The 15,095-nt window shown below is 41.1% G+C and overlaps 1 protein-coding gene across 1 annotated transcript in view; it reads right to left on the reverse strand.

Annotated features, from left to right (window-relative positions):
• PLCXD3 (phosphatidylinositol specific phospholipase C X domain containing 3) overlaps positions 1 to 14,110 on the reverse strand; it is a 141,319-nt gene extending 127,209 nt beyond the window's left edge. Inside the window, exon 1 of the mRNA XM_019748556.3 lies at positions 13,755 to 14,110. Within this exon, the coding sequence (XP_019604115.1) occupies positions 13,755 to 13,857 (103 nt within the window). The 5' untranslated portion in view covers positions 13,858 to 14,110. The remainder of the gene's footprint in view (positions 1 to 13,754) is intronic.
• Between the last annotated feature and the right edge of the window lie 985 nt (positions 14,111 to 15,095).

Genomic DNA, 15,095 nt, shown 5'->3' on the forward strand with positions numbered 1-15,095 from the left:
TTGTTTATGGTTGGACTGTTCCTGGAGCTTAAGCTAGTGCTGAGCCTGAAAAAGGAAGAGAGAAAAGTCTAGAGGCGTTAACTGACAGGAGACAAGGAAAATGGAGCTTAGGGAGGCAGAGAACCGGGTGGGCTATGCCAGGGACCCTGTCAGCAAAATTACTTAGGTTAATTAGATATGATGAAGTGATTTTTAAAAGTCACATTTATTGACCACTTACTCTGTGACAGGTACACTACAATATATATCCCATTGAATCCTCACCAGCTTTGTTGCTGGTACTGTCATTATCGTTATTTTAGAGCTGAGGATATCCCCCTGAGTCCGCTGGTAAGTAACACAGCCATGGTGTGAACCAAGTTTGTCCACAGCATCAACTGCTAAGCAGTTTTACAGATGTAATACCAGAGAATTGGTGGAGTTCAGTATCTTGCCCAAGACATGGTGGCAGATCCAGGACTGTAACTGGGGTCTTGTATCTCCCAGGCAGTTAGTTCATTTTTCACAATATAAAGTGATCCCTAACCCAGGATGTAGATTACCATCACTTCCTTAGTTACTCACCAATCATTCATGTATTACTATATAAAGTTGCTGGGATCCAATTTTCCTCTTTTGAAAATGTTGACATTTACATATCTTTATACCTCAGTTTTCACAATCTCCAGAAATGACTGTTTGGCTCTGTGATGTTTTATCAGGTGTCTTTTCCCCTTAGTACCCAGAGATATATATTGCCTTGGCACAAAAGTTTGAACACATTTGAAAACATTTTTTTCTTACTATAGTCTCACTTTTCTTCTGAAGATTACTCGTCCTGACTGCAAATCACAAATAACGTATGAGTAGCAGCCTCGTGTATGCCATGTCCTGCTCTGCACTTTACATGTGTTCTCATTTAACCCTCACAACAACCTAAGAAGTATTATACTATCAAGTACTCATGACAACCTATGAAGTACTATGATTATCCCCACATTTTAGCAGAGGAAACTGAAGCACGGAGAGATTTAAGTAATTTCCCATAAGTCACAGAGCTCACAAACAGCAAAGCCAGGCTCCAAACCCAGGTATTTGAAACCAGAGCCTGCATTTGTAAACTGTGCCTCCTGTCTGAAGGAGGGAGTACTTATATCCTTCATCTTATGTCCATTAATTCCACACTATCTACCCCAGGCAATGTTCTAGCCCGTCCTTGTACTACTTCTAGCATCAAGCATAGCAAAGAGAGATCTTGGTACTCTCTTCATTATTGTAGCCTCAGCCTTTCCTTGACTTCAGCAATGCTGAAATTTCTGAAATTAAATGCCAGCTCTTACATCTTCTGTCGGTGGCATTTTAAATCTATTTTTATTGGTTTCTAACATGAATCCTCTTTTTTTGCCTTGTGGCTATCATGTATACTTTTGTTGTGTTTTAATAGAATTTCCCATATTCCTTTACAGATGCTAACACAATCATAAAGCATTATTCAACATAATTGTTGGGTTGAGAATTATTACTATATTTTGGTTAAATTAGTCACTATGCAGATCACACTTGAATTACCAACTTATGAATAATAAGAATGCACAACTTAAAAACCAAAGCAATATTAAAGACAGCATATTTTTTTCCTTAAAACACAGTCCAACCTGCTATTTCTTCAAATGTAGGACTTATAAGAAAATTGGTTGACCATGTAGAGCTATAACGACAGTAAACTACTATATAAAACAAATTCTTATTTCACTTTGTTCATTTGTCATGTGTCTCATTCAGAAAACATTTGGTCCAGTATATTCTTCACCAAAATGCTTTGAGATCATCCTTTTGCTGAAACAAACTTGTTCTTGGCCAGGACTTGTCAAAAAGTTGAATAATAGAGCTGACTTGAATACTTTCTTTGGGTTGTCTTCTTCTCAAATCAAGAGGGGGAAAAAAAGCCATTGTGTAAGATCAGAGTCCCTTTATACTCGCTTTGTCATTTGTTAGTCAACAATTATATTTTGCACATTGAATACAGCCCAGACATCATATTCTGGGCAGCAGAAAAAATTCAGACAAGTCCTGCATTCAATGTGTGTGTGTGTGTGTGTGTGTGTGTGTGTGTGTCTATATATATATATATATATATATATATATATATATATATATATAAAGTAGTTAAATGTTGCTACTCAAGCACTATGAAGAAGATAAACCAAGCGATTGTTAGAAAAAATGATGAGGCTAGAGGTAAACTGTGTTGCCTAACATGGTCAGGGAATGCCTCCTGAGGAGAAGGATTCATACTGGCGGCCGGAAGGAGAAGAAGGCAGACTGGTGATGATCTGGAGAAAGATTTCCAGCACATCTGTAAGACAAGAAATCTGGAGGGCATGAGAGCCAGAAAGAACGCTGGGATTAATGAGCAAGGAAAGGGTAGGAATAGAGGTCACAGAGATAGACAAGGACCAGTAATTTTAGTAAGTAAAAGCAGAGGATTTTAAGCAAGTGAACTATGCACCTGATTTATACTTTTGAAAGATACACTGTATAGAGGGGCAAAAATGAGGGCAGGGAAAGTGGTTAGGAGGCCTTGGGAGTAATACATGTGAGAGATGACAATAACTAGATTAGGGCTGTGATGGTAGAAGCAGTGAGAAATGAAAGGCTTGGAGATACATTTTGGAGAAAGATTCAACAGGATTTACTAACAGGGTGGTTTTAGGGTTTGAGGGCAAAAAAAGGGAAATAAAGAATTACTGTAAGAAATTGGACCTGAAAAACTGATAGACAGTGATACAAAATATGTAGATGAGGAAAACTTGACTAGGAAAAAACTTAGTAATGGATGATGAACTCAATAGTTCTTTTTGGGTCATGTTAAATTTGAGATTTCCATAGGACATTCAAACTCAGATGATGGGAAGTCTGTAGGATATATGGGGGTAGAGTTCAGTGGAGAGGTCTGGCTAGTAACATAAATGTGGGAGTCATCAGCATATAGATATTATCTCAAGCCATTGTCACCTAAGGGAAAAGTGTAGTTATAGGGAAAAAGGGGGTAAAGGTCTCAGCCCCCGGGTACTCAACATTTCTTTAGGTGTAAAGAAAAGGAGACATGTCTAGCAAAGATGACCTAAAGGAAGCAGCCAATGAAGTCAGAAAAATAGAGTAGTTCAGTAAGGAGTGACATTAGCAAGATGGCAAAAGAGAAGGCCCCAAACCCTTCTTCCTCCCATGGAGACACTGATTCAACAATACATAAATCATCCCCTTTATGAAAAATCCAGAAACCAGTTCAGAGGCTCCTGCAACCCTCACAAGTGTGAAACCAGCCACACTAAAGTGAGTAGGAAAATTTGTGGCGCAGTCTCACCAGAGTCCCTCCCTCTGGCACAGTGCTACATGATTGAGAGGAAACTCCCAGCTCCCAGCTTCTCCTTGGGGATGAAAAGAAAAGATTGGACCACATTTCCAATGTTGTGACTTCTTTTGGGGGCGGGGGAGGCTGCTGGAGGAACTGGCTTCTGTCTTGCCTGTCTCAGAACACAGATGAAACCCGACATACCCTACATGCCTGTGGACCACTGAGAACAAAAAAGCTGGGTGGCTTGTTCCTGCTCCAGAGGATGCAGCACAACAGGCAGAGGCCAATACAGCCTGGCAGTCTCTCCCTCCAAGGGGGAAGAGAAGAGTAGAGAATGTGTCCACCGTTCTGGCTTTTCAGGGGGCTGCCCAAGAAATGGCCATTGTCTTGCCTGTCTTGGAGCCTTGATGAGACCTGACATATTCTAGATGCCTGGAAGTTGTTGAGAACAACAACAAAAATAGATGGGTGGCATGATGACAGACAGCAGAGAGAGTGAGAGACTACGAAATCCTGGAAAGATAACTGGCAAATCCCTCTAATTAGGAATCTATAAGAATAAGTCCAGAGACGAAAGAAACATCCACAGAAAAGATTTAAGAGGCCCCCAGAATCTATAGCCAGGTTGACTATATCTTTTTGATAACCATTCCAATACTTACGAAGTGACACCTCACCCTGGCTTTGGTTTGCATTTCCCTGATTAGTGATTTTGTGCATCTTTTCAGGTACCTCTTGATAGCTTATATGTCTTTTCATGTCTATTCATGTCTATTCATGTACCCTGCCATTTTAAAAATCAGATTATTATTATGATGATTGTCGTTATTATTATTATTATTATTATTATTATTATTTTGCTTTTGAGTTGTGGGACTTCCTTATATATTTTGTTAACTCGTTATCAGATACATGATTTGCAAATATTTTCTCACATTTCATAGGTTGCTTCTTCCTATTGTTGATTATTTCTTCTGCAGAAGCTTTTTAGTTTGATGTAGTCCCACTTATTCTTTTATGCTTTTGTTGCTTGTGCTTTTGCTGTTATATCCAAAAATTCATTGCCAAGACCAATGTCAAGGAGCTTTTCCTCTATGTTTTCTTGTAGGAGTTTTACAGTTTCAGGTCTTATATTCAAGTCTTTAAATTTATTTTGAGCTGATTTTTGTGTATGGTATAAGATAGGGGTCCAATTTCACTTATTTTGCATGTGAATATCCAGTTTTCCCAACACCATTTATTGAAAAAACTATCTTCCCCATTGAGTATTCTTGGCTCCCTTGTCAAATATTAGTTGACCATATATGTGTGGGTTTATTTCTGGGTACCTGATTCTGTTGCACTGGTCAATGTGCCTGTTATTATGCCAATACCACACTGTTTTGATTATTATAGATTTGTAGTATAGTTTGAAATCAGAAAGTGTGATGTCTCAGCCTTGTTCTTCTTTTTCAAGGTTGCTTTGGCTTTTTAGGGATTTTTGTAGTTCCATACAAATTCTAGGGTTGTTTTTTTCTATTTCTGTGTAAAATGTCATTGAAATTTTGATAAGGATTGCATTGAATCCATAAATGACTTTGGGTAATACAGACATTTTAACAATATTAAGTCTTCCATCCATGGACATGGGATATCTTTCCATTATTTGTGTCTTCTTCAATGTCTTTCTTCAAAGACTTAGTTTTCAGTGTACAGATCTTTCACTTCCTTGAATATATTTATTCCTAACTATTTTATTGTTTTTGATGCTATTATGAATGGGATTGTTTTCATTTCTTTTTCAGATAGTTTGTTGTTAGTGTACAAAAATATAACTGATTTCTGTATGTTGATTTTGTATCCTACAACTTTACTGAATTTGATTACTTTTAACAGTTTTTAAGTGCAGTCTTTAGGATTTTCTATATATATATAAGATCCCATATATAACAGCATCAAAAAAACAAAACAGGAATAAAGTTAATCAAGCAGGTGAAAGACTTGTACTCAGAAAACTGCAAAACATCTGTGAAAGAAATTTTAAAAGATTCAAATAAATGGAAAGACATACCACATCCATGGATGGAAGACTTAAAATTATTAAAATGCCCAAATGACCCAAAGTGATTTACAGATTAAATGCAATCCCTATCAAAATTCCAATGGCGTATTTTATAGAAATAGAAAAAACAATCCTAAAATTCATTGGAACTACAAAGACCCCAAATAGTCAAAGCAGTCTTGGGAAAGATGTCCAAAGTTGGAGGCCACATACATCATGTTTAAAAACATATTACAAAGCTAAAGTAACAAAAAACAGTGTGGTACTAGCATAAAGACAAACATAGACCAATGGAACAAAATGGAGAGCCCAAAAATAAACCCACATGTATACAACCAATAGTCTCTTCAACAAATGTGTTGGGAAAACTGGATATCTACCAGGGGTGTCAAAAAAATGTATACATGTGGACACTTTGGTCAACGTTGCTCAAGCAGCAGTTTGCAGTAATCAGAAGTGTCTGGACACTGATGGTAACCACTTTGAGAAACTCTTGCAATTACAGAAGTCAAACACGACTTGTATTCATCTTTTGTTATTGGTATATATTGAGTATTACAATTTTAATACAGTTTTACCTTCTTTAATATGTATACATTTTTTGGCAAACTCTGGCTATGCAAAAAAAAAAAAAAAAATGAAATCAGACCCTTATCTTAAACCATACACAAATATCAACTCAAAGTGAATTAAAGATGTAAATTAAGACCTGAGACTGTGAAACTCCTAGAAGAAAACATGTAGGAAAACTTCCGGGCATTGGTCCTGGCAATGATTTCTTGGATATGACACCAAAAGCACAGAAAACAAAAGAAAAATAGACAATAGGACAGCCACATCAAATGATACTAAAAGATTAAATAAGATGATAGATAATTAACCGTTAACTTTGGCAAAATACTCATATAGATCGTTGGTTAGCAACCTTAATAAAAACAATTTTAGTGCAGTGGTAGGGAAATAATGTAATTCGGGTGGGCTAGGAGGTGGATGGGAAATAACCTGAAGACAGAGGAGATATTTCCACAAGTATCAAGGAAATAGTACAATGGATAGAGAGACAGGTGTACAAAGGGGGCTTTTTTGTTGTTTTATAGAGAAGTAATATTAACATATGTACTGACTAAAATGACTCAATAGAGGTAGAGAAAAATATTAACACAGGAGAGAAGGGATAAATTTGGGAGTAAACTTTGAGGAGACTTCAGCGAATGGTTTCCAAGCCACAAGTAGAAAAGTTGGACCTAGGGATGAGTAGGTCTATGTCTTCCTCTTACCTAAAGACAATGCTGAAAATGCAGAATATGCAGAAAACAGATGCAGGTGGGTTGGTGAGTTAATGGTGAGAAACAGGAAGATCTTGTCTATTTTTTTTCTATAAAATAAGAGGTGAGGTCATAAGCTTAGAGTTTGGGTAGAAGGGGATGTTGATTTGAGGAGCAAGAAAAGGTATGAAATTATCATCTCAGGGAATAGGAAAATAAACTTACTAGGGATGTGCAATAAGATTCCTGGTCAGAAATTTCTAATGAATCAAAGGCATCCAGGTGTGTGATTTTTCTCCAGCAATGTTTAGCCACTGAAGTTTTCTGGGATTAGAATAGGTAGAAAATTGAGTTTCACTGAGTTGGAGTTTTTCCAGGTAAGCAGAACAAGAAAGAGTGAGACAGGAGAAGTAAGGATGTTTTCAAGAATGGGACTCTAATTCTGGACCCAAGGAATCTGAGCTGATACAAAGAGAAATGAAGATATGAGGTGGTAGATAAAGACTGAACAAAACTCCATAGTTCAGCAGCCTTCCCATCTGGGAATTTTTAAGGCAGGGTTTTACATCCCCTGACCACCTTTCTTTTCTGAGAAAAGCCCAGGGCAGATCTTGGCAGGAATATGTGTAGGGCTAACTCTGTGCTAAAGTAGCCCTGGTCTGCCCTCTCCCCTTCCTCCTTCTCCTCTGCCATATGGCAACAGGGAAGTATGACCTGGAACTGGCACTGAGGCAAGTTCCCATTTGCCCCTCAGGACTCCTTCAAGTGCACCTACCTCTTCACCATCCAACAAGCCAGAGGGGGGCCCAGGAAAGCCTAGCGGTCAACTAAGATTGCCATTCATCATAGTCCACTTTCCTTCATGAAATGAAATTTCTCCAAGTAAATGAAGGAACACAACCATCATTTATAATGTTGACTAAGGATAAACATGGCTGCTTCATAAAAATTAACTCACAGGAAGAATTCTTCTATGTGAAACATAATATTAGCTGGCATTTAAGATATAGTGGTATAAGAGCTGTCCACTCTCAAGATCTGTAATAAAATATAGGAACACAACAAGAGCACATCTAACAAATCTTAATGGGCCATCTGTTTCAGTACCTGATCTCCGGGGGTGACTAATCCTGGCTGCTTCTCAAGAATGTTTAACCATCGCCTCCTGACCCATCTTCCTCTCTTAATAAAGGACAATAAAAGCATATGGTGCTGTGGAAAGCTTCTGGTGACAGAATTCTGTCTGAACCATGGTAAATTTCTCTCTCACTTTCCTCTGCCTTCTGGAATATATGATTTTGATACTTTTCTGTCCCCAATCTTCTGAGATTTATCCTAATCCTAGTCAGAGAAGGAGAGCTAAGAGAATATATAAGCTTCTTAAGGGTATCAAACCCCACGATTTGTGTTCTAGGAGTTCCTTGAGTGCTCATCAAGGTGACATATTCTCTGATTTCCAAAAACTAATGCTTGTAAGTAAGAGGCAACCTTATTGGTGGTAACAGGTAAAATTTCCAGATCAACACAGTTGACCCCTTTAACTAACAATAATTAAAATATGTGCATATCTGTGCATGCGTGTGTGTTTGTGTATGTGAGTGTGTGTGAAATTTAATCTTTTCTTGAAGACTCAGAGCAATTACTCTACTAATGTGTTTTACAATAACAGAACTACGAGGGATTATTTAAGGTATGTCAGAATATTTGGCTCTGTTTACATTGTCTCAGGCTGCTCACTGGGAACAATATGACCCCAGCTGTATTCCTACTCTGGACCTGTCAGAAGGAAAAATTAATTAGGTATCACCCACCAGACATCTATTTACAGGAACAATCAAGGAGCTTCTTGGAAAAGAAGTTATCTTAAGAGAAAAGTCCATACCCACTATGCATGCACACACGTACACACACAGAGCATTGATACTGAGAATGATGCAGAGTATAGAATAAAATCTATTTTATATACTGTCCACTGCCCAGCCCTCATACTCATACTTGAGTCTTAGAGCAAGGAGCCAACAACAAAAGAATCAATATAAATTCGAAGAGTTCTTTTGCTGACATTCATACTGGGCAAGATTGAAAGGATTTTGGCAGCATTGGCACTCACTGCTCAACAGTGATGGCAGACAGGGTCAGCAGTAGCAAAACCTGACATCAGCAGCTTCCATAATTTGAACACTCATAAATAGACTGCATGGTCCAATAGAAAGAGCTTAGTCAAAGATGTATATTTAAATTTGGCTCTGCCACTTACATAAAGGATCCCCTGAGAAATACCCTAAAGCGGTGTTTCTCAAATTTTAAATGTGTATATAAATCAGCTGGTGATTTTGTTAAAATGCAGATTATGCTTAAATCATTCTGAGGGTGGGGTCTGATATGCTGCATTTCTACCAAGCTTCCATGTACACTGATGCCGCTGGTCCCTGGACCAACCTGGAGAGGCAAGGCCTTAGAATATTATTGACAGAACATGTGAAAAGCACGTGTGTACATGAGAAAACATTCTGTGAACAGTAAAATGGCATAAGTATCACTTTGTGTTGATTAATAATATATTGTTGGAGATTCCGTTCAACTCATTTTAAAAAGTCCTAGTAGAATAAATAATGTTTTCGATTTTCTTCAATTTTTCCTCTTTAGCAAAATCTAAAATAAAAATGGGAATTGGAAAGGCAACACAAAAAAGAATTTCATCCTAAACAATTTTATTGCATTTTCATCACTTTGAAAGATTAACTTCCATATCACTATCTTAACTAAAAAGATGGAAATAACCCCTCTTTGTTAAAGAAATTTGTACAATTAGACCCAGTCCCAGATTTGTCTTATAGATTGTCTCATCCCAATCAAAACAGAAATAGTAAATGACACGGAAAAAGGAGACAGTTGGCTCTAGGAACACCGGTAACCACAAGAAGAGATTGCTGAGAGGGAAGAAATCAAAAACTAATAAAAGCAGACACAAGAACACAGAAATCAGAGCTGCATGAACATCTAGTTCCTGAAGTAAAACTGTGTTTTTTCATTGGTGTTGCATTTTCTGTAAGAAATGAACAAAATTGACAGGTACAATTATTGATTTCTAAAGCATTTCTGTGTTCTTTATCTAAAGTGTAATCAACAATTCCTGTTCAAGTGTCAGTTCACAAATTGGCTGCGGTACAGAGAGGGCAAGGAGAGATCGAAGAAAGAGGCAGGCCACACCGGATTGGTAGGTGCAGGTTTAATAAGCAAGGGAATTTACAGAAGAGGCTTGTCTTGGATGACCACGAGATGAGATCTCCACACCAGCCTGCCAGATTCTCAAAAATTTGTATAGAGGTCTTAACTGGGTCCAGTCACATATACCGTCCGGATGGCCTCAACAACATATTGCTTTCTCAAGACTATGTCCTTGAAAACGGCTGTGGCTGTGGGAACGTGGACAGGACGTACATTCCAAAGACGGACAGAAGGTAAGAAATTTCCAATTGCCTGGGTCCAGCTCGAGGGTCAACCAGCGGTCACATCCTCTCAGTGAACTCCTCCACCATCAAAAAAAATACACTCTCTCTGAGATTCCAGTCCCACAAGATTTTGGCCAATCTTTCATTGTTACATGGTAATTTACTGTACTAGGTGCAGAAGAGTTTCATCACATATCAGAAATTGCATAGCCGTTCCCTCCCACAGAATAGATACGCTTCCTGATCATTTAGGTTTGGGACAGAATGACTCCATGTCATAGACCAAGATCACCAACACCTTATCCAGATAAAGCAACAGCTTGCTTACCCCCATGATGGATCTCTTTACAATGATTCTGGAGACACCATGATTATAGAATTAAAAACTCTGCTTTAAAGATGCCAGAAACTCATCAGACTCACCTTGCCCTGAATTTTATACTTTGTCTTCCTGCTTCCATCCTGTCTATGTTCTCTCACCTGCGTGTGGTGAGAGGAAGCACCATTCATAATCCAAAATGCCAGGGTATTGTTAAACAAACATGTATGAATGAAAACACAGTTTGGTGTCATCAGAGAGAGAAAGAAATGATAAATTACACTGAAATCTGAGTAACTGTCAATGTATTCTGAAAGTACCACTCCTTTGAAAGATAAATTGAAAGTAAAATTACTAATATCAATTATTAATTTAATTCCTTAAGCCAGTCAATACCAAATCATGAGGCCATTTAAAAGCAGAATGGCCACTGAGTGATTTGGTTCTGAATACATTCAAGATGCAGACACTGACAAATGTTTAGAGATAACAGAAGTGCACTTATGGTGGGGAATATCACACACCTGCAGGTTGTTTTTTTCACTGGCCCTGGGTAAAGCGGTTTACCTTCCCCAAGTGGGTGGCCTTGCAATTAGGCAGTTCTTCACTCTCCAGTTGCGTCACCTAAGAAAACCGGAAGCTTTGAGGATGACCTAGCAGCAGGTCCCTTCCACAAGAACACTTGTGTGGTGCATCAGGCGTGGTTTTAAATGGTGCAGATAATTACTTAATTCAAGCTGTAGCAACTGGCCAAGTAAACATGTAGCAGCCAGGAAGCTATTAGCATGATTTTAAGGCAATTATTCCATTAGTGTTTAATAGTCTCCAATTAGTCTTCTCTGACTATCAAAGTTTAAATGTCTTTTTTCCTCCAAAAATTTTCACAGTTCAGTAATATAGAAAGGTACCAAAACCCATTTTTAAACCTGGATCTATATGTATGGATCTACCAAATCTACATTACAGAGTCATGGAGGAATTCAGGGGTGTAGATTTGGAGAAATAGGATTTTTTTTTCCTCAGAAGTATTGGGGGTGAGCATGGAAGGCTTTGCAGGGGATCCACTTAGTATAATACTAAGAGGGGTTAGAAAAGCAGTGGAAATTCCTACTGCATCCAGTGCCATCATCTTTATGTCTCTACTCTAAGACTACCAGAATATGAAAGTCTCTGACCTCAGGTTTCCAATTTGTTCCATGGGGAAACCTGGAACTGCTAATGCACATGCCCTTGTCCCTTCAACCTGGTTAGTACTTGTTGCTGCTGAATTATCCAGATAAGAACTCCAAAGCATCGCCCCAAAAAACAAAATTCCTAAGGTATCTTCCCTAAGGACCCCTTTAGGGGTCAGATCACTGAACTGATAGGTCATTTGCCTTCACTGCGCTGCAATTTTTATGTTTGTGAAATGGAGTTAATAGTACCAGCCACGTCTGCTTCACGAGATATGAGAAGGACTATGTGATCTGGTGTATATAATAGGGCTTCGAAAAGTGAACTATAACAGAAATAGAAGATAGATTCAATCAGGGTACCATACCATTCCTCAGAACTAGCAATGTGAACTTAGGCTTTTAACCTCCCTGTGTCTCTGGGCTTATCAGAAGGCTGGCATCAGAGTCCTTGCCTTTCTTGCCTTCTCAGCTTGCAGAAATGCTCAGGTGAGACCATGTGAAAGTGACTTTAAAAACCATCTAAAAAGAAAGGGAAAAAAAAGATAATAGGAACGGCTGTGGAAGTGAGAATGGAATTCTGCCAACAAAGTTGTGTATTTCTACTGTCTCCTTCAAAAGAGCAATCCCCAGGCTCACCCAGGTAGCAGGGTAAATGTAGAGTAGAGAAGCGGGGTTGTTCTTTTCCTTGGAGATACCTGGGCTCTTGGGAAGCTACCTCTTGAAGACGGGCAAAAGGAGACAAACCCTTCCCTTCCAATGTTGGCGCTTAGAATGTAGCCTGTGCCTATAAGGGCCACCAAACATCCACTTGACTAAGGACCATTGATTTGAGTTACTGATTAATTCCAGCGCTCCTGGTTAGAGCCTCTTGGGATTTTCAAGAGAACCCCTCTTCCGCTTTTTTTTTTTTTTTTTTTTTTAATGTAATTACGTTTCCCCCAAAGGCTGAGAGGGGGCGCTGGATGGGCAAATCAAGAGGAGGTAGATCAGAAGGCTGAACTTAATAACCGGGTTCAGCTAGGGGCAAGGGTGGACTACCCGTCGGTCATTTGCCCTTTGTCCGGGTTCTGCAAGGATTAGGTGTCTGCTCCCTCAACCCAAGTGAAAAGTCAAATTGGTAACGAAGCATGGCCGTGTCCCGGCTGTCACCGAGGTACTCTGTCCTGAAACGTCCTTTCTCATACACACGAGCGAGGGGCTGCTGAGCGCACCGCCCCAGAACCTGCCCGGTCCTCTGGTCCAAGTCGCGCTCACTATCCTGAAGCCTCTGGATGCCTCGCGTCCCTTACTCCTCTTACTCGTTTTGCCCAGGCTTGCTGCCTTCCAGGCTATCTGGTCACCGTTACAACCACCTTTTCCCTATGGTTTGCCTGTTAATCCCACCCCTCCGCACCTCATCACGCAGGGTCCCCTGCCTGACTTCTGTCCCGAGCAACAAACGCACCTACCGCAAGGGTTCGTTTTCCTGACCCCGCGCTGTTCGTGGCTGACAGCACTTGGACCAGAATCCAGGCAGTGGCCACCCGGCCAGGCCCTCCGGGTCCACGCAGACCACGAAACGGCGCCCTCCGTCCCTCGGCCCCTTCATCTCCCAGTCAAGGGCAGCGATCGCGCCGCTGCCGGTCCCTCAACTTTCATCACTCTTGGGGAAGCGCTTTGTCTCTTTAAAGGAGACTGAGGACGTATATCAACTGGAGTAGGTTCAAACCGAGGTATCTACCAAACCCGCCGGATTCCGTGACTGGGATGGAATCGGAGGTCCAGGAGCTGGAACTGGAGCTGAGCCCTCGCGCTCACCGCGCACGGTCACTACACAGACCCAGAAGCCCCCCACCCCATAAGTCTGCGGAGAAAACCGAGGGAGGGGGCACCAGGCTCCATCCTAGAGCCAAGCTTTTCCCCTGCCCAAGCCCTCTCACAGAGCCTGCTTCAAAAGCCCAGTGAAAAGCAGTCACCTTGACTCCCCGCGCCACGGTCCCCAGAGGTATGGAAAAGGCCAGAAGGCCCGAGGCTTCCAGGCACGCGCTCGCCTGGCCCGAGACCCACCCCTGAAGACGAGTTTCCCTCCTGCGGGCATCGTGGCAAGTTACCACTTAGAGGTAGATAAAGCAGGGCGGGGCAGGTGGAGCGGGACCCGAGCGCCGGGTCTGCTGCCTCTGCGCGCCTACCTGGGATGGCTAAATTGGTGAGGGGGATGCTGTGGATGCTCTCCGGTAGAGTTGCCATCCAGTCGGCGAATTTCAGCTCGTTCTTCCCTTGAGACGAGGCCATCGTGCCGGTTGGCGTGCCGCGCGCTGGTCCCCGCACTCCTCGGGCCGGATGGCAGGCTGCCGCCGCTAATCCAATGTTTGCTCCAGCCCCGCTAGAGTTTACACTCTGCTCTGCGCCACACCCACAGGATGGCGCAGACACACGCTAATTTTAATAATTATTCAAAACAGCCCATGCTCCCTTAGTGCCTCCACCAGACTCCACCGGAGCTTTTGTTCCTGACGTCCGCGCTGAGATTTTTCCTCTCCCCCCTCCCTCCCCGACTCCCGCCTCCTGTCTCATCCGTCCTATGCGTCTCTGCCTTCTCTCGCCATTCTGCAGCTCTCTTTGGCTTCTTCTTATTAGTCATTTTTAATTATTATTAAATTTGGTTCACCCAGCTGCTTTGTCCGTGGTCTTGCTCGGCCCTTTGATGTGACTACCTAGTCTTGTTTGTATAAAAGACAGTCTAGTCTTGTGGGTGAACCTAAAATCTTAGTAGACTTTGGGATGCTATCACCTCCTGGAGGGCAGACTCTCACATACTGGCTTTCAGGACTTCACCTTCCTACCAAAGAGCTTTCCTTTTTTGTAAGCTACAACAGGTTATGTTTTTCCCTAGCTGGAGCCCACAGGCCTGTTTGTAACAAAATGGTCGTCTTCACTCAGCACTTTGTCTAATTTTTGGAGTAGTTGACAAGTGTTCTGGCAGCAAAAGGCAGTCAATATACCAGATGGTTCCTACTTAATCCCTTGCATTCTGTTCCAGATATGTCAAGGTAAAGAAGCACTTCAATCCCCTTCATTTCCCAGATCCTGAGAAATCTATGTTATTTCTACGGAGAAAGCTGCCTGTGTTCTCTCTGTGCCATTTTCATGGCACTCAGGATCTAAGATCGAACGTTGATGCTAGAAGAAACTCACATTTCCTAGTGACATGCTGTAATTATTACCAGTAGCATCTGGTGGAATTTATTTGGCACCATTCAAAATGATCTATGTGATTGTCTGAATTTTCATTCTTTGGCAGACTAGAAAGATGCGTTTCTCTCAAGAGAAATCACTCGTTGAGCCTCCAAAGAACTGTCTTGGTCCACCTGCTCTCAGATGAGAAAGAGGAGAGAAATCAAGTCTTACAAATGTGATGAGTCCAGGGGTGGCCTGAGTAGGAATGATAAGTGATGGACTGAAAATGTGCTGGGTCTTTGCAACCCAGAGAATGTAGATGCAGTAACGGTACCCCTGTCCTTTGGTCCAGT

This window comes from Rhinolophus sinicus, chromosome 3 (genome assembly GCF_057876585.1).
Source record: "Rhinolophus sinicus isolate RSI-liver-muscle chromosome 3, RSI-T2T, whole genome shotgun sequence".
Classification (NCBI taxonomy): domain Eukaryota; kingdom Metazoa; phylum Chordata; class Mammalia; order Chiroptera; family Rhinolophidae; genus Rhinolophus; species Rhinolophus sinicus.